At 37.5% G+C, this 22035-nt stretch overlaps 2 protein-coding genes across 4 annotated transcripts in view; one reads left to right on the forward strand and one right to left on the reverse strand.

Annotated features, from left to right (window-relative positions):
* rusc2 (RUN and SH3 domain containing 2) overlaps nucleotides 1-7252 on the forward strand; it is a 347767-nt gene extending 340515 nt beyond the window's left edge. For both annotated transcript variants that reach the window (XM_039759148.1, XM_039759149.1), the window contains one exon: nucleotides 101-7252. In XM_039759148.1, coding sequence (XP_039615082.1) covers nucleotides 101-281 — 181 coding nt within the window. In that variant the 3' untranslated portion in view covers nucleotides 282-7252. The remainder of the gene's footprint in view (nucleotides 1-100) is intronic.
* A 475-nt stretch (nucleotides 7253-7727) lies between these two features.
* Nucleotides 7728-22035, reverse strand: part of fam166b (family with sequence similarity 166 member B) — a 76853-nt gene continuing 62545 nt past the window's right edge. Inside the window, exons 3-6 of one of the 2 annotated variants that reach the window (XM_039759152.1) lie at nucleotides 21360-21502; nucleotides 19941-20073; nucleotides 12006-12227; nucleotides 7728-8149 (exon numbers count right to left, since the gene is read on the reverse strand). In XM_039759152.1, coding sequence (XP_039615086.1) covers nucleotides 8061-8149; nucleotides 12006-12227; nucleotides 19941-20073; nucleotides 21360-21502 — 587 coding nt within the window. In that variant the 3' untranslated portion in view covers nucleotides 7728-8060. Of the gene's footprint in view, nucleotides 8150-12005; nucleotides 12228-19940; nucleotides 20077-21359; nucleotides 21503-22035 lie in introns of both variants that reach the window. The other variant, XM_039759151.1, reaches the window with a different exon arrangement.

Consider the following 22035-nt stretch of genomic DNA (forward strand, 5'->3'; position numbering starts at 1 on the left):
CATACACATGAAAACTAAATAGGCTGCAGTGGATTGATATGCTTTGGTTAGTAAGAGGATACCACTTTTTTGATCATTATTATATTCTTTCTTTCCACAGGGAGGTAAGGGCTCTTTGTCATCACATTGCCACAAAACCAGGACAGCTGAGCTTCAAAAAGGGAGATGTGCTACAAGTTCTGGGCAAAGCAGACCATGAATGGCTCCATTGCAGGCTGGGAAGTCTTTCTGGTTTAGTACCCATAATCTATGTAACATTACCGGAAGAGCAGGACAGCTGAAAACAGTCAAGAACTGGAGATGTGAATGGAGGAGGGGACTTTGTCAGGTCTGCACTGCTATATAAATGAATTTCACACAAGGGTTGTTGCACATCGGCAAGCCTTCACATAACTTAGAGTAAACTATCACGAAGGAAGCAGACACTTACAGATTAGAATACCCAAAAGAACATCTGCTCCTTCAACTAAACTTTAACTTCACAACACTTGCACTTTGGATAAGTTTGCCTTTGGTGTTCCAGATTTGAATATAAAAGGATGCATACTATTAATTTGCTGATCAGCTTCTTTGCAACAGGAGCTGTACACTACTTGCCACACAAAGCTTAAGCTTTTAACACAAAATGATCATTAGCACACAATACTTGGTGGAGAATATCAACTTCGATCTAATAGAAACATCTATATTGTTATCAATTAAGTCTAACCTGAAGCCACTTGCTTTTATTCATTTCAAAGGGAGTACAAATGTAAAACTGAAAAAATAAAATGAAGGAAACTGTGACAAATGGTCTCCTGCGCACATATTCAAGGCTATTTGATTCTCCATTTCAAGATCAGAGCAGATGGAGTGGATCTACAACATGAAGATCGTATATTATAGATGTTGTAATCCTCAAAAGCTGAACTTGGATTTATCACTGAAAAACTTAATAGGAGCCTTGTGCATGTGTCCATGCTTCCTGCATCCCATTATTGCTATAATGAGGACTTACACACTCTGCTTGGGGACTCAAAAGTAGGAAAAACACAAAATTGTGTGTTGCATTTGCAGTATTAATTTCTTAGCAAAGTGTAGTTGTGAGCAATACAAAAGTCAAGGTTGTAAACAAAGATGTCAAGCAAATGTTTGTTAATCTTAGGGCAGAGATTATACAACAAATAATATGAATACAAGGCAAGTAACAGGTAATGAACTTCACTAAATGATTGGATGGATAGATATATACACTGATCAATTACAAAATTAAGACCACAGATATTGTGACAGTCCACCTTGTGCTGCCAAAACAACTCTGACCCATCAAGACATGGACTACACATGACCTCTGAAGGTGCCTTTGGTATCTGGCACCAAGGCGTTAGCAGCAGATAACTTAAGTCCTGAGTTGTGTACTGGGGGCTCCATTGTTTAGACTTGTTTTTACAGTACATCCCATAGTTGCTCAATCAGATTGAGATCTGGGGAATCTGGAGGCAAAGTTAACACCTGCCATGTTTCTCAAACCATTCCTAAGCAATTATTGCAGTGTGGCAGGGCATATTATACTGCTGAACTAGGCATCTGCCTTTAGGGAATACCATTGCCATGAAGAGGTGTATGTTATCTGCAGTAATCTTTAGGTAGGTAGTATGTGTCAAAGTTACATCCAAATGAATGGTAGGACCCAAGGTTTTCCAGCAGAATATTACCCACTGCATCTCACTGCTTCCACCGGCTTGCCTCTTCCCATAGTGCATCCTGCTGCCATCTCTTCTCCATCTAAATCACTACCACATACCTGCTTCCATTTCTCCTTGGTCCACATCCGATGCTCACATGCACATTGTAGGTGCTTTTGGTGGTGGAAAGGAGTCAACATGAGCACTCTGACCAGTCTGTGGCTACACAGCCCCATGTGCAGCAAGCTGCAGTGCATTGTGTGTTCTGACATCTCATGCCCAGAATTAAATGTTTCATCAGTTTGTGCTACAGTAGCTTCTAATACATCACCTTTAAGAACTGACTTTTCACATGTTGCCTAGTATGTCCCACCCCTTGTCAGGTGCCATTGTAACGAGGTAATAATTGTTATTCATTGCACCTCTCAGTGGTTTTAATGTTGTGGCTGATCAGTGTAAACAGATTGCACTTTAATCATCCTCTAGGGGAAATTAAGACTTTACAGAAGCTCAAGTAAAATATAATTACTATGACAAACCTCATCCCACCAAACACACAGAAGAACTTTTCTTTTTGGGTGAGGATGAGAGCTGTTCCCTTCTAACAATAAGCTAGCAAGTAAGAATAAGATGGGTCAGGTTGTGGTCAAATCATGGAAGCTTGTCCTTGTTCCATCCTAAACAAAGGTTGAAATCATTCTCATTCGAGGGCCATAATGATTCATCATTAAGGCATTGGTAACAGAGTCATGTTTGTTGCTGAGAGGAAGACATACAAATATTAATTGAGATGATGTAACCTTTCTTCCTGGGCAGTAACATGTATAAATTTAGAAAGACGGTCTGGAATATATATTTTACTTATACTGTACTTGTAATGTGCTTGCTTTTGCACCACTGCTCATTCACAGAGATGGTCTGTCTTTTTCCACTGAGTTTGATCATATTAGATGAAATCCATGCAGCATTAAAATAGCATCTGCAGTAATTTGTTTAAACTAGTTCTCCGCAATACACAAAATGAAACAGTACTTGAACATTTTGTGACTTGCCATGAGATCTTATAGTTCATCCAACTTATTTGAAAGTGATTGAACATTCATCGTTACATGGAAGCAGGCCAGTTCTGAAACCTTTCCTCCTTAAATTTGTCCATCGTTTGTGGCTGTTTGCCCTTACCATCTTCAGGTAAGCAGTTGCTCTGATAAAGTGCAACAAGAGTTTCTTACACACACTAGCAATCTCAGTGCTACTAGTTGGCTACAGGAATATATAACATACCCCACTTTTGAGATTCTCTTACTTTCTAAAATGTTGCAAACATAAGGTAGTCTTCAAAGCCCCTTTACTCTCCCTGTGTCTTCTCCCAAGTTTGCAGCTTTTCCAAAAGCTAGTTGAGATAAGGCGATGCTCAGATTTGTGATGACAGCGGCATATCTTCAATTTAATATGCCCTTCTAAATTTATAATGACAAGCTGGATGCCAGATCCCATTTAATCTTAACTTCAAATTATGTTAAATGAAAAGGTCTATCATAAGATGGCAACTACAAAGGAAAGCAGAACTTCTGTAAAAGGCTGTTGTTTGTATGGCTTCCAGAAGTGAGAATGGAGAATGATTGTGTAAGAATGACCCTTGAGTTCATCCTGAAGAGAAGGTTACAGGTTATGAATTTTGGCAGACTCAAGCAGAGACTAATGTATCACACACATTTGTGTGGTATGGCCTTCGCATTGTTGTTTAAATTAATTAAATTCTTACGCCGTTGACAAATATATCAGAACTCTAACCAGGGTGGGTGATGTCAGTATTTGCGAACATAGGTGGCAATACTTTAGTCTTTAAGTACAAGCTGCATAGTCACTTAATTAAAATATATAGCAAAGCAGGTCCCAAAAGTAAACTGTTTACTTTGTCTGTTGCTACTTTGTCTGTTGCACACACAACACAGTGACACCCCAGTGAATTTCAGTTTTATGTAGGAAATTTAATTTTGCACAACTTTTATTGTTTTCAAAAGTAGGAAATAGAACTTGGGTCTGTTGTTTAAAATTTATTGTTGTAAAATGTTGGACATAGTCATTAGTTAAACATTTGAAGGTCGAGGATATTTACCTTCCCAGGTTGTACAAGTAATGTTGAGTGAGAGCTTCTTGGTAATTTTTTGCTTTTGCAGTTATGACAGGCAGTGTTAGACAAAAAGAACTGATTGGTGCCTTTTGGAAGAACAGTTCTTTTGAGATGGATTACTGCCTAGACCTGCACATACACAAAATCAGCCCTATATGGATTACAGCACTTAGTCAAGATGTTTAACTTCTCTTTGTTAACAAATATACACAGCAACATTAAATCATGTATTTGCACATACAGAGACAGAACCTCAGAATGCACTTTTGTAATGTGTCTTTCAGCTGAAAATAACACAATGGGATGTGATGCTCACAAGAAAACATTTGTTTCTGCTGTTTTATTCACATGTGAAAACTTTAATATTCAAATTAAGAGTAGGCAGCCTTTCCCTGTTGACTTCTCAGCATTGTACAAGTTCATTATGCCATTTGAAGGAAATGAAAAACACTTCATTTTTTTCATTGTATTAAGATATAATTTACAGGCTTAGTATACTAAAATATCAGGAGGGTTAACCTTTCTTAGTATTATTGAAACTAAAGCATCATGAAAAAGTTAATTGAAAGACAATGGCAAGTACAGTGCTGAGATCAATATCGGTAGTACTAAGAAAGAGCTCACCTTTGGTTGTTTATAAACATTTTTATCAAATTTAAAATAGGACATAGAGTATGTAAATTTATTAATTTAGCAGTGAGTAAAACACACTGACTTAGTCTGCTTTTATTAAACTAGACATGTCAACATTCAGGCATTTGTAGATCCAGCTTCAAACCGAAAGTCATTGAAATATTTTGGACTGGTCTTGAGACAAACCTTAAGTGACCCGAGTATGAATACACTTCACAAAATATGCCTTTTCACAGCTGGAGTTGTGAGATGGATTAGCATACATTTGCAGAAGAAATTAATAGTTTAACAATAAATGCATTATTGTTATATATACCACAAATGACTGCAATTTTTTATTTATTAGAATAATTCATTTAGACTCTTACTTTAAAATGTAAAGTTTGATTTACAGCTTGGTTGACTTATTACAAAATAAACAACTTGTTTTTTAAATACTTTGGCATCAATCTAAAAATAAATTATATGTATTTCACAATTTGTTTAACTTCTATGTAAGGAAAACTTTTTCCTTTGATACACAGAAGTAAGTTGTACAATGAGCCCTTTTAGCATGTTTTACACCTAGATGTTTTCAGTAAGAAAAGTAAAAAAAAAAACTGCATTTACACCACAAAAGCATTCACACATTTGATAATGTTTGCAGTGTATTACTAAGTTTACCACAATAGGAATAACCCACCTATATTCAACATGTAAAACTGAACGTCTCTGAATTATAACATGAGTTGGAAGTCTGCCACAGTGGGTTTTAGTGCTGTGTCTTGCAAAAATGTGCCGGGTTCATTTCATTGTTCTAATCTTTAATAAATGTGTATATACAGTGACACAGATGGACACTTGTTATGTGTAAATTTCACACAAACTTTAGAAGGTTTAACATCAGACAGAGAATCATAGAGAAGTGGAATAAGTTAAATTGCCAAGTAGAGTGGAAGAGCATAGGATTTCAGAAACCTGACTTGGTATTATTTTGTCAAAGTTAGGTAAATAGTTTTGTTCAGCTGAATGGTCTGTTCTCAAAATATGTTGTGTTGTAAAAATAAAATTGAACAACCATGATAAAATCAATTCCAACCAAAAGCATACATTAAACTTTTTGTTTTCAAAACATTTGTTGATTTGTGTTGGCAGAAAGTGCTGCTTTAGATTTTTGTCTGGGCTTTTGATTTCAGATTAAACAAAATTTGTAATCTTAATAAAATTGACTTAATTTTACAGAGGCATTGCAAAATATATGCATATTCATTATAAATGTCTTATATAAATGTCTAATTTACAGCTTGTTGAATTACTAAAAAATAAGCAACTTGTTTTTTTAATACTTTGGCATCATTGAAAAAATACACTCTCATGGGGCTATTATTGTAAGATACACTATTGATTTGTATTTGGTCTTTATCATGTCCCTGTATATTAGTAGGCTTGTTTTACTGGTAACTCAAAAATATGCTACTTTGGTTTAGGTCTTATGTGTCGGGTAAGTATGTTATTCAACAAATTATTATGTAATGTAAACTCTTTTTTACCACACTGAAATGTTGCTATGCAGAAAAATAGATAAAATAATCTATATTTCTCAGTTATTAGGGCATTTGTTACACTCACTCCTTCCAGACCTCTTCCCTTCAAAAAATTTACAAAGCTAAATTAGGCATAAATTAGGTGTTTCCTCTTCTGCCTACAGAAAAAAACAATAGCTGCAACATTTAAAAAAAAACACGTGACTTGTCTGGTAAGTTTATTTTAGTGTAGCAGTATACAAATAACCTTAAAGTTTGCTTGAAGTGATTCAAATTTTTTTTTTAATTTCCACAATAAGCAACCAATGTATCTAATTGTTTTATCACTCAACTGTTGGGACAGTTGTATATGAAGTCCTAAGACTAAAGGAGGACATTAAGGCAGAAAGCCCCTGCTTTATCCTGAAAATTAGTATGCTAAATAGGCTGGTTAGTGATTAGCATTTACCAAAAAAAAAAAAATTGAAATAATATCTACTATATTTAGACTATCACATTACAAAATGTTTTTTTACAATGTAAAAGAAGTATTATACTAGTGACTAGGGTGTATTTTACTAAACTATAAACTTTTAAAAGTGTGCTTTTCTTTGGATCTTGCAAATCTGTCTAATCTGAAGTGGTGACCATGTGTTCAAGGCTGTAACTTGCCAATAGTTAATCATGAACTATTAAACCAGGAGCTTTACGGCAATACAGTTAATTTTTAGGTTTGATCTATAAAATAATGACAGATATACATCATTGACATTCATGATCACACACTAAAACAGCGATTTACAGCACAGTAAATTCATTTGTGTTCTGTTGACAGAAGGATAATGTATTTTGTAGCACTGTTATTAGATGGACATTGATGATGGTAAAAGAGTGACTGAGACAACTAAGTGCAACGCATATTAAATTTTTTGTGGTGCCAAGTCAGTGATTAAAAATGTTTTTTTTCTATGGAACATCCCTGTGGCATAATGACACATGCATTCTGAAGTGCTGAAGCATCTGTATGTATTTTTATAAAATACAAACACACACTACAAATGAATTAATCTCATGTTTTACCCGTTTTGTATGTTTATCGCTTAAATTTTTGTTTTATTCATTCTGTATATTAATGCCTTGATCTATTGTTTTACCCATTACATATATTTATGAGAATTACATGGTGCTTATGTGAACATTGAAAATGCCTTACTGTGTCTGATTTTATCGTGTATTTTTTGTCAATGAATGTAGTGAAGTGCAACTCCATGGTTATTTTCCAAATAAGCAAAACCGCCCCTTCAATAAAGTATATGACTGCAGCCTCTGTAACTATGCCTACTCAGAATGTGGAAAGCTGAAAGATCCTGGACAGAATTTAGGAGCTTTAAATTTCCCATTATATATAGTACATACTTTGTCTGCCATTTTTTCCACATTTTTTACCAATAATATTGTATTATTTATATGATGAAAAATGCACTGCTTAATTAATACAAGGCCACAGATACATTTTGATGTGAATTACAAGAGGAGACTGGAAACAATTTCTTGGCATAATTTTTGTACATGAATACAATGGAACAACTGAGAGACACTTTATTGAATGACTAGCTATGCTATCAGTCTAAGACAGGTTGAAATCTAAGTAACCAATGTTAATGTTTGCAGTGCACCATGCAGTACATGTGTCTCTGTTATGTACCATTTGGTATGGAATTCAGAAAAGTAGTGTTATGTTTGTGATGCATCATCTATTGGAATAACGGAGACATAGCAACCAGATGGACACACAAATAGGCACTCATCCTTTTATTATATTGAATAATATTTATAGCAGCATAAACACACATCTACCTAGGTATAATATGATTTATATCCATATAAATTTAATGTTATTAAACAGTAACTGACTTCATATAATTTCTTATCTCCTGTAAGTTAATAAACATTTGATCAGATAAACTAACAAAACTTTAATAATCTCATAATTATGTTGGCACTGGGGTAAAACCTTGAGCCGAGCCTCTGCTGCCTGTTCGTCATGAAACACAGGCACATGCTTCATTCCCCATTTTTCATCCATAAATCAGATTACATGTTTTTTTGTGCATTTTATGGTTCCTTTCTTCATGCAGCCATTTGTTTCTCAATATTACTTCTACCAAGAGAATTGTGGGTGAGCTGACCAAATGTATGTCCATACTGGTATTTATAACCTAAAATGAAAAGATTAATTAGAACTTTACAAATGTGGACAATTTGGTAGTATCAGTTTCTAATGCACTTGATTTTAGAAGAAAATCCTTTTTGTTTTATAACTACTGTAATGGCCCCCATTATCATGTAATAATACTAATAAATATTATTTATAGGGCACTTTACATTAGCAGTAAATCTCAAAAGTGCTACATAAAAAGTTTAAACAAAGACAAAGCAAGATAAAAACAGAGATAAAACATCAATAATTTTAGAATTTTTGTTAACTCTTTTAGGGCGGGTGTCGACTTTTGTCGACAGGAGGGGCTGAGGGCGGATGTCGACAAAAGTCGACATCCAGGGATAGAGGGCGACAATCAGCTGTTAATGGCGACAAAACCCATTGTCACGTCACAGGCATTCCCTCTCTGCTTGGAGGACTGTTAATCTCGTTGGCTCAGCAACTAATCCTGTTCTAAATAGAAAAGTCTTTAGCTGTTTTTTAAATGAAGTGACTGAAGGATTGGTGAAATGTGTTCATATTTCTGCACCCTCATCAGGATTCTTGCAGCACTATTTTGAATTTGCTGGAGTTTTTGAAGGCTTTTGCTGGGGATCCCGATGAGGAGTGCATTACAATAATCCAGCCTGGATGAAACAAAGGCATGAACCAGTTTTTCAGCATCACAAAGGGAGAGGTAGGGACAGAGTTTGGCTATGTTTACGAGATGAAAGAATGCAGTTTTACAAAGGTGATGGACATGTGCCTCAAATGCCTCAAATGTCAGATGGGAGTCTAACTTGAAATCCAGATTTGTAACAGAAGGAGAGAGGGTAATAGTATGGTCAGAAAAGGAAATACAATTTACAGAGGAACGAAGTTGAATGGGGGTGCCAATTAAAAGAGATTCAGTTTTAGTGCTGTTCATCTTGAGGAAGTTCTTGGACATCCAGGCCTCAGTCTCATCCAAGCAGGAGGAAAGAATTAAAGAAGGTGTAAGAGAAGTTGAATCCAGTCTCACATAGAGCTGCGTGTCATCGGCATAACAGTGGAATGAAACTCCATGCTTGCGGATGATGTAGCCCAGGGGTAGCATATAGATATTAAAAAGGGTCGGCCCAAGGACTGATCCATTTTGGACCCTACAGGTGACAGTGTAGGTATGAGATTTAGTGTCCCCCAGGGCCACATACTCAGCCATGTCAGTAAGATAGGACTCAAACCACTCCAAAGCAAAGCCAGAAAGTCCAATCATATAGTGAAGACGATGAAGGAGAATATTATGTTCTACTGTATCAAATGCAGCTGTGAGGTCCAGGAGGATAAGGAGTGATGGAGAGCCCTGGTCAGCAGCCATCAGGAGGTCATTGGTGACCAGGGCTGTCTCTATACTATGAGAAATTCAGAAACCAGATTGAAATTTTTTAAATAGATTTAATTTTTTGAGGTGATCCTGAAGCTGAACCAAAACAACCTTCTCCAAAACCTTAGACAAAAATGGAAGGTTGGAGATCGGACAATAGTTTGCTAACACTTCAGGATCCAAAGAGGATTTTTTTAAATGAGGTCTAATAATTACGGTTTTCAATGCCATTGGGACTAAGCCGCTCTGGAGAGAGTGATTAATGATATCAGCAATGAGAGGGCTTAAGTCTGATACATTAGCTTTTACCAGAGGAGTAGGAAAGTGATCCAATGAACACGTTGAAGGCCCCATCCTCTGTATGATGGCCTCAACTTCTTTAACTGTGGTACAGCGGAACTGGGAGAGGAAGCCCATTGGCTTTGATATGGAAACATCCAGAGATGGAGAGCTGGAGTCAGACAATGAGGAGCGGATGATGTCTACCTTAGAGGTGAAATATTCTGTAAAATTATTGCATTGCTCCTCTGTGGAATTATTACAGGCGTAGATATGAGGATTGAGTACTGTAAATGATTTATTACGGAAAAACGTTGTTTGGAATTTCTAGGACTGTTGTTGATTAAATTTGAATAATATTGAAATCTAGCAGTGGTCAGTGCTCTGGAGTAGTTTTTTTGATGTTCCCGGTAAGCTAGTTTGTGGACCGTTAAACTGCTTGCAACAAAACACCACTCAAGGGCTCGCCCAACTGCTTTCATCTGTCGAAGCTCGCTTGTAAACCACGGGGCAGATTTTACAAAAGAGACCACTCATGATTTAACTGGGGCATGGGTCTCAAGGATATTCTGGAGCCACGTCCAGACCACTGCCACGTCCAGAGCTGCGGGCCTTTTTGAAGTAGGTGTACCCTGGAGGGCAGGACTTGTTGAAAACTGAGTATCCCTCGGATTTATGCCAGGTCTCAGTCAAACAAATAATGTCAGTCCCCCTGTCTGCAATGTAATTATAAATTAAGACAGCTTTTATTTGTCAGGGACCGAACATTAAAAGTTCAACTTTGATGTTTAGCGAGGCGTTGCTTTTAACCAAAGGACGAAGAAAGCTGAAATCCACTCCAGGTTTTCCGTCTCGCCTGGACTGCCGCCATGCAGTGTTTTTAGTCTCCATGTTGATGGTGCTCGGGTGACGTGTTCAGGCTGCGACGGAGCGAGTTGCTGCTGACCACAAGGACGGAATGGAGCTTCCGGTCTTGATGTAAACAAACCGCCGACCAGACCCCCTATGGACATAGTGGGAGTGACAGAGGAGTCCAACTTGTTTGATGACTGTGATGTCTAATGTAAGGCTGTGGTTGTTGAGCTCCAACAGTTGCGATGGCAGATACTGAAGCATGCCGGCGAGCAGAGGGTCCCGATGTAAATAGTCGGCCAAAGTCCTTATGTGCACAGTAGAACAGCTGTGGTGCAAATTGCCAATCACCAGCGATAAAGCCGACATCCAGGAAATGTAATAGTGGACAGTATACAAGAAGAAATTCCAAATGCCATCCACTGCAAACTCAAGTGGTATCATGCAATATTTTAAGTGGCTCAAAATGTTGAACAACCAAATGATACACTGCAATTTTCGCTCGCAGTTGCCTGGTCACAATAACAGTATGATCTTTTATTACCAGTAATGTTTTCTTTTATAATACAAACTCAATTTTTTTGGCATTTACTATATCTTTTGCATCAGTGGGGTAAGACAGAGTAAGGTTAGTCTTGTGATTTTCAAGTATATGAAGTGGACCCAAAGTGTAACCAAAGGCAAAAACCACATGGATCATGTATTGTGAAACTGTTAATACTTCTCCAAAAATATTGAGACCACTCAGACATTGGTATTAGGAGTTGCACAAGTAAACATCCCACTGGTAAGAGCTATAGCAGAACATTGATATTCAACCTCACATAAAGAACTACTAAAAGATTTTAAGCCCTTGTAGACTAGAAATATATAATGCATTAGATCAGAAGAAGGGGATCTCTCAACTTTATATCTTCACTTAATAAAGGTGCAACTGAGGTGTCCAACAACTGTTTTTTTTTACATCAAGTCAAAGCATGTTCAGTCTTTTATTATTTTATTGTCAGGACTCTTGGGACATGAAACAATGGTTTGCCAACTTCTAAAATGCTGTTTAAATGGCAATTGTACATCAAAAGTCATAATGGAACATAATCATTGGAGTCATAAATATATCCTTGCTTAAATGCACTTTATCTAATTCAAGGTCATGGGGGAGCAATGCAAAGCCATACCAGCCTATCACAGAGCTTGCCTCGCACTCTGACATCCAGTTAGAGTGGAGACAATTTAGTGTCACTTATAACACTAACATATACATTTGTAGGGATTTAAAACACATACTGTACAGAACACAAGTTTGTAGTGTAGGAATCAACCCCTGGGACACTGCATATGTAAAGCAACTACATTAACCTCTGCCTTAGTTAAACATGCTCACCTGGTACATGGCCAGTGTAGTTGGGCAAGAGCCCTAGGTTGTTTGGGTAAATACAGGAGATACAGGGAAAGCTTTGATCCACTTTGAGATTGCTTTGATGTCCACTTTCTTCTAATTCACCTTGTTGTATTTGTTTATTTAAAAGAATAAGGGCATGATTGGTGGTTGCAGGATATCCACTGCCAATGAGAAAACGAGCTCTGGGGACATAGCCTGTGTAACCTGTTAGACAGTAAAAGATTATTAATACTTGAATCCCTAATTTTTATATAGCTCCCAGAATATGATAAAATTCTGGGTACTAAGCTAAAATGTACAGTTCAAATTAACAAAATAATATAATCTTATACAGAAAATACATAAGTGAAATGGTGAGTTTTATATTAGGATTTACTTATTCCACGGATAGAGTTTCACAAACAAACAGTAGGGGAAATAAGTATTGAACGTAATAACGTTTTTTAGTAAATATATTTTCAATCGGGCTCTTCATGTGAAATTCTCACCAGACGTTGGTATTAACTCAAGAAATCCACAAATATAAATAATTCACAACATTAAACACCATCAATACAGAAATGTGTGCACAATGAAGTGGAGTGACACAGGGGGAAAGTATTGTACACACTAATTTAGTACTTAGTGGTCTTTGTTCATAACGACAGCTTCAAGACACTCCCTGTATGAACAAAGAATCGTCTGCCCTTTCTTCTCAAGTGATTCTCTTTAAATCTTGAAGATTCTGGGGAGCCCTCCTGTGCACCCTGATCTTTAGTTCCTTCCACAAAAATTTCTATTGGATTTAAGTCAGGTGACTTTCTGGGCCATTCTATTAAATTAATTTTCTTCCTTTGAAACCAATTTAGAGTTTCCTTGGCCCAATGTTTTGGACCATTGTCCTGCTGGAAGGTCCACCCACATCTCATCCTCATCATCCTGGTGGATGGCATCAGATTCATTTCAAGCATCTCTCAGTATATTACCCCATTCATCATTCTTTCAACTTGCAGTCTGCCACTACCATGAGATGAGAAACAGCCCCTTACCATGATGCTTCATTGTTGGTTATAGTGTTTTTTGGGTAATATGCCATGCCATTTCTCTTACAAACATGGTGTGTAGTATGATAGCCAAAAAGTTCAACTTTGGTCCAAATATTGTGTAGCAAACTTTAAGCTTCAACATACCATTTCTACAGTAATGGAGTCAATGGCAAACAGGAGTGCATTGCTGGTTTTTTGGTAGAGTGATGTTCATTATACTTGTGGGTAATGGTCCCAATGGTGCTTACTGGAAGATTCATAAGTTTTGAAAAACATCTGTAACCAGTTCCATTGATAGGGTATGCAACATTTATGCTGCGAAGGTCTTGGGAGAGGTCTTTTCTTTTACCCATCATGAAGTGTTTCTTGTATGAAACCTTAGTAGCACAACACATTTTTATAAACCATCAATATGTACTAACCCAGATGATGCCGATTTGCACAGATAGGAGGTGGAATTACTTTGTAACTACTTACAGATTTCAGATGGTTCCTTGCCTTTCCTTGCCTTGGTGTAGTGCATTTTGTTAGTGTGTCCAATAGATTTTCCCTATATCATTCCACTTTATTAAAGATATGTTTATTTATGGACTTTAATGTTGTGAATTCTTTAGATTTGTGGGTTTCTTGAGTTAATACCAATGTCTGGTAAGAATTTCATGTGAATAGCCTTGTTGGAAATACATCTCTCTATTATAAAAAAAAAATCTTGGGAGGGAGACTCGGGAGATGAGACGTGATCTCCTCAGAAGACAATTTGACATCTTGCGAGACACACTTTAACGTCACACAAGACAAGGCAGTGAGACAACATTTAAAACAAGTTCACAGACGTCTAACCTAGCAGTTGTTGGAATGTTTTTATCAGACACACCTCATATGCTCCCAGCTTTTAAAGCAATGACAAGCGACAACCAGAAAACTCAGCGAACGCTTCTCCTTAGTTTGCGTTCAGCTCCTCCGATCCCCACTAACGCAAGTGGCAGAGAAGCAAAGTAGCAAAAGGACAGCTGTTGGACAGGCTTTTAAATGATCAACGCGCAGTGCAACAAACAGAACATGCAGCTCGCCAGCAGCAGCAGCAGAAAGACAGCAGCTGATCCAATGGCATCTCCTTATCTTGAGTTCAGCCCCCCTTCACAACACGAGCAACGTTATACGTCCTGCGAGAATGAGATTTAACCACGGCCAGGGCCGGAAATAAAATATAAGTATTGTTTTTACAAAAGTTTTAAAGTAAAAGTGAAAATAATGCATATGTAACAATTCCCATGAAAATAACAATCTTTTTAAATTGTATATCTGGTAAACCAAACCCGGGGATGGTCAAGCGAAGTGAGCAGGGTGCGAAGCCCCCTAGTCTACTGGTAAAACTGTTTGTGTTCAATACTTATTTCCCCCACTGTGTATAGGTAGAGACTTCCTCTAATTAAATAAGGATTGGCTAAGATATGCTTCAAGTGATAAGGAAGTGAAATATCATTGGCATTCAGAGTTATCTGAAAAGTTCTGTAGTGCACTGTGTTAAGCCTATTATCTGTGCAAACTTCAGCATAATCTACACATCAGTTATACAACATGATTGCCAGATTTTGACAGGTTTAAAAAGTGATAAACTTAATGTCAGAGACACTTGTATATACTAATTAATATCCAGCAAAATGTTGTAAATCCAACATGACAGTCAAGGAATTCTGGTATTCATTAAAAGCAACATTTTAGGTCTTAAAACTGGACAAAACACAGTATAATGTGGTTCAGGTTTACTTGGTAAAAGTATTAGATACACATTTACAAGACTGCAGGTAAATGTTTAAAAACAATACTAGTATAGACACGTAAAACATACAGTAAAAGCTTTTGTTTAACATGAGTGGAACATCTGCATATTTGCTTTTTAGATTCTCTGGAAGGAGTAATGGTGGAGTCCAGTGCAGTCAGTCCATGCAGTTATGTCGTTCAGACTATAAAGATCCTAGACAGGTAGTTGACTTCGCATTCACACAGCTTTTCATATTATTTGAAACTGAAGCACAATCTCACCAATCTGAACAGATACATTGGTGTGAACAAGAAAGAAAACCTGCCAGTTTAAATAAAAATGCTGTGAACAATAACATAATATCAATTAAAGCATTGTGTTTCAAATGTATCTGAACTCTAAGACAAAAATGAAGAATCTGTGTGCTTACTTTTTTCTTTTACCACAGTTAATCCTTAAATCAGTTAAGCCCTCCACCCCCTGGCTTTCATGAGTAAATTAAAGATATTTTTATTGTGGCTGTTAGAGAATTGACTGAGTTAGCCATCAAACCATCTACAAGGGATCTACAAATAAGAGCAAACAGTACTGTCAAGATTTTATTTCTTTAGACCCAAAACACTCATAATAACTCATATCAGCCTAATGAAAGTCATTTAAGAGAAAGCCCACACAAACCTAGGTAGAATGTAGAGTTGCCACATACATAAAGAAAAATATGAATGATTGATCATTCGGAGTGTAACACATTTTTCTCCACAGAATCTGTATCAAAGAACAGGCGACCATTATGTCAATCAATAGTTTTGTTATTATCCTGACTAACTTGTGCAATGGAACAACTTGGCTTGATGGTGTGTTTCAGATTGCCATAGTGGCTTTTTTGACATGATTGCATCATGCAGTTGCTGCAGCTTTGTCAGCTGCACATCCATTATGTAAATCTCCTGTCCCACCACATCACAAAGGTGGTCTATTGGATTGAGATCTGGTGAATGTGGAGGCCATTTAAGTACAGTGAACCCATTGTCATCTTCAAGAAACCAGTTTGAGATCATTTAAGCTTTGTAACATGGCATGTTGGAAGTAGCCATCAGAAGATGGGTACACTGTGGTCATAAGATGATGGACATGGTCAGCAACAATACTCGGGTAGGCTGTGGCATTTAAAACAATGCTCAATTGGTACTAAGGGGCAAAAAGTGTGCCAAGAAAATATCCACCACCAGCCTGAATCAATAGAACATTAGAAATCAGAACAATCTAGATGAGAACAGGCTATTCAGCCCAACATAACTTGCCAGTCTTATCCACTTAATTCTTCTAAAAAAATAACATGTCTAGTTTTGAATGTTCCTAAATTCTTACTATCTACCACGCTATTTGGTAGCTTATTCCAACTGTCTATGGTTCTCAGTGTAAAGAAAAACTTCCTAATGTTTGTGTGATTTTTTTTCCAACTGTGTCCCCATGTTCTTAAAATCTCATTCCACTGTACTAAATACTTTTATAATTTTAAATGTCATGTCACCTCTTAATCTTTTTTTGCTTAAACTGAAATGGCTCAGCTCTTTTAATCTTTTTTCATAATGCATCCCCTTTAGCCCTGGAATCAGCCTAGTTGCTCTTCTCTGGATCTTTTCTAGTCCTGCTATGTCCTTTTTTATAGCCTGGGGACCAAAACTACACTTAGTACTCCAGATGAGGCCTCTTCAGTGCATTATAAACCTTGAGCATAACCTCCTTGGACTTGTACTCCACGCATTGTGCTATATAACGCAACATTCTGTTTACCTTCTTGATGGCTTCTGCACACTGGTCGGGAAGTTGATACCGTAGAGTCCACTACTACTCCTAAATCCTTCTCATAAGGTGTACTGTTTATTTTCAAATCTCCCATTGTGCATTCAAACCTAACACTTTTACTTCCCATGTGTAATACTTTATATTTACTGACATTAAATTTCATCTTTCGCAAATCTGCCCAAGCCTGTATACTGCCCAAGTCCTTCTGTAATAATTTAACGGACTCCAAGTTATCGGCCAATCCACCTATCTTTGTATCATCTGCAAATTTAACCAGCTTGTTAGTTATATTCAGGGTTGGGGCAGCTAGTGCGCCCTCTGGTGGTCCGCACTATCCTTCTTACAAAAATTGTATCCCTCTATGTTACACTCATCCCCATCTTTGTTACTTAGCCAGATTTTCGTTATTGCTATAATATCATAATTATGCTCTACTACATACAGTTCCAACTTGCCTTATTTTTGATACTTCTAGCATTAAGGCAAGCTATTTTTAATGTGTTACTTCTTCTGTATTTAAATTTTAGGTTAGAATTTATATTACTATACATTTTTAATTCTACAATGTTTTTTGCTTCTCCACGTATAGTTCTAAACCTGGCCTGTCCTAAACTCCCTGCCCCCAATTCCTTTGTTTAAACAATTTGACTAGCCTACTCATATGCCTCCCTAACACATTGGTGCCCTTCCGGTTCAGATGTAACCCATCACAGCAGACCAGGTCCCATCTGTTCCAAAAGGAGTCTCAATGCCCCATAAACCTATAACCTTTTACCCTACACCAAGATTTGAGCCACACGTTAACCGTTCTAATCTCCTCGATCTTACCTGGACTGGTGTGTGGCACAAGCAGAACTTCGGAGAAGACTACCTCGTCAGTTCTGCCCCTCATCCTGGCACTTAACTCTTTGAATTTGGATCACAGAACTAACAGACTACCCTTATCTATGTCATTTGTTCCAACATGGACAACAACAACAGGATCCGTCCCCACTCTGGCCAAGAGCCTATCCACCCTTCCAGGGAGGTCCCCCACCTATATACCCGGAAGGCAACACACCGTGTGAGACTGTCTCTACAGCAAACCTGCTCTTCAATCCCCCTTATGACTGAGTCCCCAACTATCACTACCTCTTTATTTCTCTGAACTGGTTTTGATGTGGCCCGTTGGGACTCCTCTGCCTAAAACCTCAGAATCTTCACCATCCTGCCCCACATGGACCTGAAAACAGTTTGACACTTCTGATTCTGAAGTTGATGCGCTCGACATTGTGCACCCTTTATCTTACACCTTGTGACCATTACCCACCTATCTCTATGTGTCTGGTCTATAATCTCCTCCCATCCCACCTTAGGGGTGCACATGAACTCTCTAAAGGACACCTGGGCCAGGTCCATCAATTCTCTATTACAACACAGGCCAGACAACTCCTCCTCCAGTTCAGTGACCCTGAGCTCAAGGTGCTGAATCAGTTGGCATCTCCTGCAAATGTAGCTCTCATAGATGACTCGCTGCTCCAAGCAATCATCTAAAAAAATTCAATATGGCCACACTGTTAAAATATTTGATTCAGCATTATTAAAGCTACCTTTTTTATTTAAAATTAAAATGATTTAACTTAAATGGTAAAATTAAACAATTTAAGCAAAGAAAATAGATTATATAGCTATTTTACTATTATCCCTCTCAACTGCCTGCTGTTTGTCCTATGAGGTTAACTTTACTTTTCTCTGTGTGGTTTTCTAACTTTGCGTTCCTCTTCTTCTTTACATACTCCTTATTCCACTCGTACTGTTTGCATTCCACCATATTAATGAACCCTTATGCAGTCGCCCACTCAACTGTTCTACCTCCGGACCACTAACAACTGTTCAATCTAAAATAAATAAAACTTGCTTAGTGAATATCTGCTGGTAGTTAACTTATTATTATCTTATTTGCTTCTGCAGCCCCCTTGTGCCTGATCTGGCATCTTAACGCTGGCTGCTTACCTACACACTGCTGAGCCTTAGCCTTTATTGCTTTGAAGTCAGCTGCAGCCTTTTTTAAACTAAGGAAACCGTTTATACAAGGCAGTATGGATCCATGCTTTCATGTTGTTTACATCCAAATTCTGACACTACCATCCTAATGTCACAGCAGAAGACATTTTTTTCAATTTCTGTTAGCCTGTGCGAATTGTAGCCTCAGTTTCCTTTTCTTAACTGACTGTTGTGGCACCCGGTGTGGTCTCCTGGTTCTGTAGCCCATCTGCTTTAAGGTTCAATGTGTTGTGCATTCTTCTGCATAATTTGTTTGTAACGAGTGGTTATTTGAGTTACTGTTGCCTTTCTTTTAGCTTGAACCAGTCTGTTCATTCTCCTCTGACCCCTGGCATCAACAAAGCATTTTCACCCACAGAAGTTACCACTCACTGGATATATTCCCTTTTTTGGACCATTCTCTGCAAAACCTAGAGATGGTTGTGCATGAAAATCCCTGTAAATTAGCAGTTTCTGAAATACTCGGACTAGCCCATCTGGCACCAACAACCATGCTACATTCAAAATCACTTACATCACCTTTCTTGCCATTTCTGATACTCGGTCTGAACTTCAGCAGGCCGTCTTGACAATGTGTACAAGCCTAAATGCAACAAATTGCTTCATTGTGATTGGCTGATTAGATATTTGTATTAACAAGCAGTGGAACAGATGTACCCAATAAAGTGGCTGATGAATGTATCTTTCACTATTTAGCTAAAAGAATTTTTGACTTTGAATTTTTTGAAGAACTGAATTAAATCCTTTATGAACTTCTATGTTTAAAATGAGAGATTTATTCACTTTTGTCTCTTAGTGTACGACATGCACTTTAATTCATTGTATCTCATGGTTGGTATCCTCTGCATAGCTTCTTGCGTATCTACACTAAGATTGTTTTGTTTTATAATGAACAGAAGTGCAACTACTGTTTAAACTATTTTTATGTATACTTTAATGAAAAGTAACTTGGAAATAAGAAACTAATGCATATTCTCATATTTCTATAGTTATAGCAATTTGCAAAATTCATAAATGGATGGATAATCTCATGGTCTACACTTTGATACTCTGGCCACAAAATTATACTGCCACAAAGAAATGTGGTCTGTGATGACATGAGTCCATAACCTCTCACTAATTAGCCCTTCCAGAGAATATAAAAATGTGCAATTTATCCTTGTAGAATAAACAAATACCGCCCAGCAATGAATTTGAATGATTTTTCAAAGAAAGAATATGTAGCCACCATTAAAACAATTCCAGTTAAATGCTTTGTACCTTGTACCTTTGTATATTTACCTGATACAAAGTATTTATTTGGGTCTTCATCATCCATGAAGTAAGGAGATCGCTGAGCATACCATTCCTTAAGAGAACGGTAAGGATGAACATTCTTCTGAATGGAAACCAATGAGCTGTTATGCTGATCCAACTGCTATGAGGAGATCAATCACTTATTAATACAACCATTTATTACAGGTCATCTGACCTATACATTCTTGTCTAAGCATACTCATTAAAATATTTAGACAAGATATGAAAACATTACATAGCACATTAATCTGTAATTTGATATCACTTGCATGTGCAATGCCACTGACTGAAGAATGATGATATCACTGTGTTTTCATCATCTTAAGATACAACTCCTCATACAGTTCTACAGATGCCAAGCCAACTGTGTCATTTTTAAGGCTGAGAAATCCTGATCAGCTAAAGCATCATGATTAGTTCAGTTTTTCACTGGAGCTATAAAGGCTATGTTCTTCCAATGTCTCAATCAACATGAATTATTCTGAGAGCTTAGTTGGATTTCTTTTAGAGTTCTCATTTTCTTATAAAATGCAAAGGAATGTCTGTTATGTTAGCCACCATATACTGAACTGTTGCAGAAAATGTTATCAGATGCATCCCTTGGTAATGCTCTAAGCTTTGCCTCAGTTTTACAGTATTTGTCAGGATTGACAATACAGTATATATACCTGGGATTGCCTTTCAGCCTCAAAAATTTCACTACAGTCCTGTGTCACGGCATATGATGCTTTCCTCCCCTCTTCCTCAAACTCTGCCTCCTACAAGACATTGTCCTTATACTCAAAGTGGTAATGTGATCTCCCATCTTTCATTGCTTTGTCTGGGAACACCACCTTTAAGAATGTCACTCTGTCCTCTAGGAATCATCAGCACAATCAGTTTCATTTGTCCTTTGCTTAAAGCTAAGTGAATTTTTTGTTTTGTAATGGGTTTATTCACTGACATTCTTTGTCACATATCCTCCTTAAATTTTTCCCAAACCACCTTCTACATGTTGGGGTACTTTCCCACTGTCACTCCCTATCCCTCTATTCCATCCTGTCTGTCTATATTCCTCTCTTACTTTCTATTTTCCTTTTTCTGAACCTTTCCAAACTCTCTCAGTCCAGTTCAGCAGAGGTTTTACTCTCTGGGTACTATCACTGCCAAACTGGCACTAGCCTCTCAGTGAAAAGTCCCATTTTCTTTTCTGTAGACTCTTGGAAATCTTTGTATAACATAATTTTTCTTGAGCTCTCGAGATTGAGGGTTAACAAAGTTTCAGGCCTCAATATCAGGCAAAGTAATTTTCCTTTCAGTCAGGCTCCATTTTCTCATTTCTCAATTTTTGTATATTAATGTTTTTACTTAAGTAAAATTAAAAATTAAGTGAGACAACAAAACTGAATAAAGCAAATTACATACTTGGAGGCTTTGCTGGGAGGCTTTTCTAATAGCAGAATTCTTCTCATTTCTCCAATGTCGATCCTTCTCAAATTCCATTAGAGCATCCCGGCAGGTTTCAGCATATGTTTTGGAAAAATGGTTTTGGCTTTTAGGAACAAAACCTATATTTTAGACACCAAAGCATAAAGAAAACAGCTCAGTGTTTTAGGTTCAGAATGATTCTATGTTAAGGTGTAAGATGAATAATGAACATTACTAGAAACTGGATCTGAGCTGATGCTCAATATATAGCACAGCAGTCTAGAGCAGAGATTTTCAACTGGGGGACCACAGCCCACTGTGTGACCTCTGTAAAAATTTAGAGTGTGGTCGGGCGGTGGAAGGACAGACTGGAAACAGTTAAAATGTTGGGACGCCAACCGGATGTGTCCCTTTTAATCATCGTGAGACAAAACAAGCAAAATAAAGAAAATTAACAAAAAACAGCGCCAATGCACTATCCCAATCAGGGATTTCTTCCTTCTAAAAGATTTTTCGAAAGTCACATGCTCCGCCATGTGGCTCGTTCCTGTCTCCTGCCAAAAGACGCCTTTTTCTTCGCCGGTGCATCTTTTATAGCACAACTTCCGGAAGGGGTGTGGTTAAGTGCCCTTACCGGGTGGCTTCTTGTTGCTGTGAGGGAAGAAGAACAACA

The sequence above is a fragment of the Polypterus senegalus genome, chromosome 7 (genome assembly GCF_016835505.1).
Source record: "Polypterus senegalus isolate Bchr_013 chromosome 7, ASM1683550v1, whole genome shotgun sequence".
Lineage (NCBI taxonomy): Eukaryota > Metazoa > Chordata > Cladistia > Polypteriformes > Polypteridae > Polypterus > Polypterus senegalus.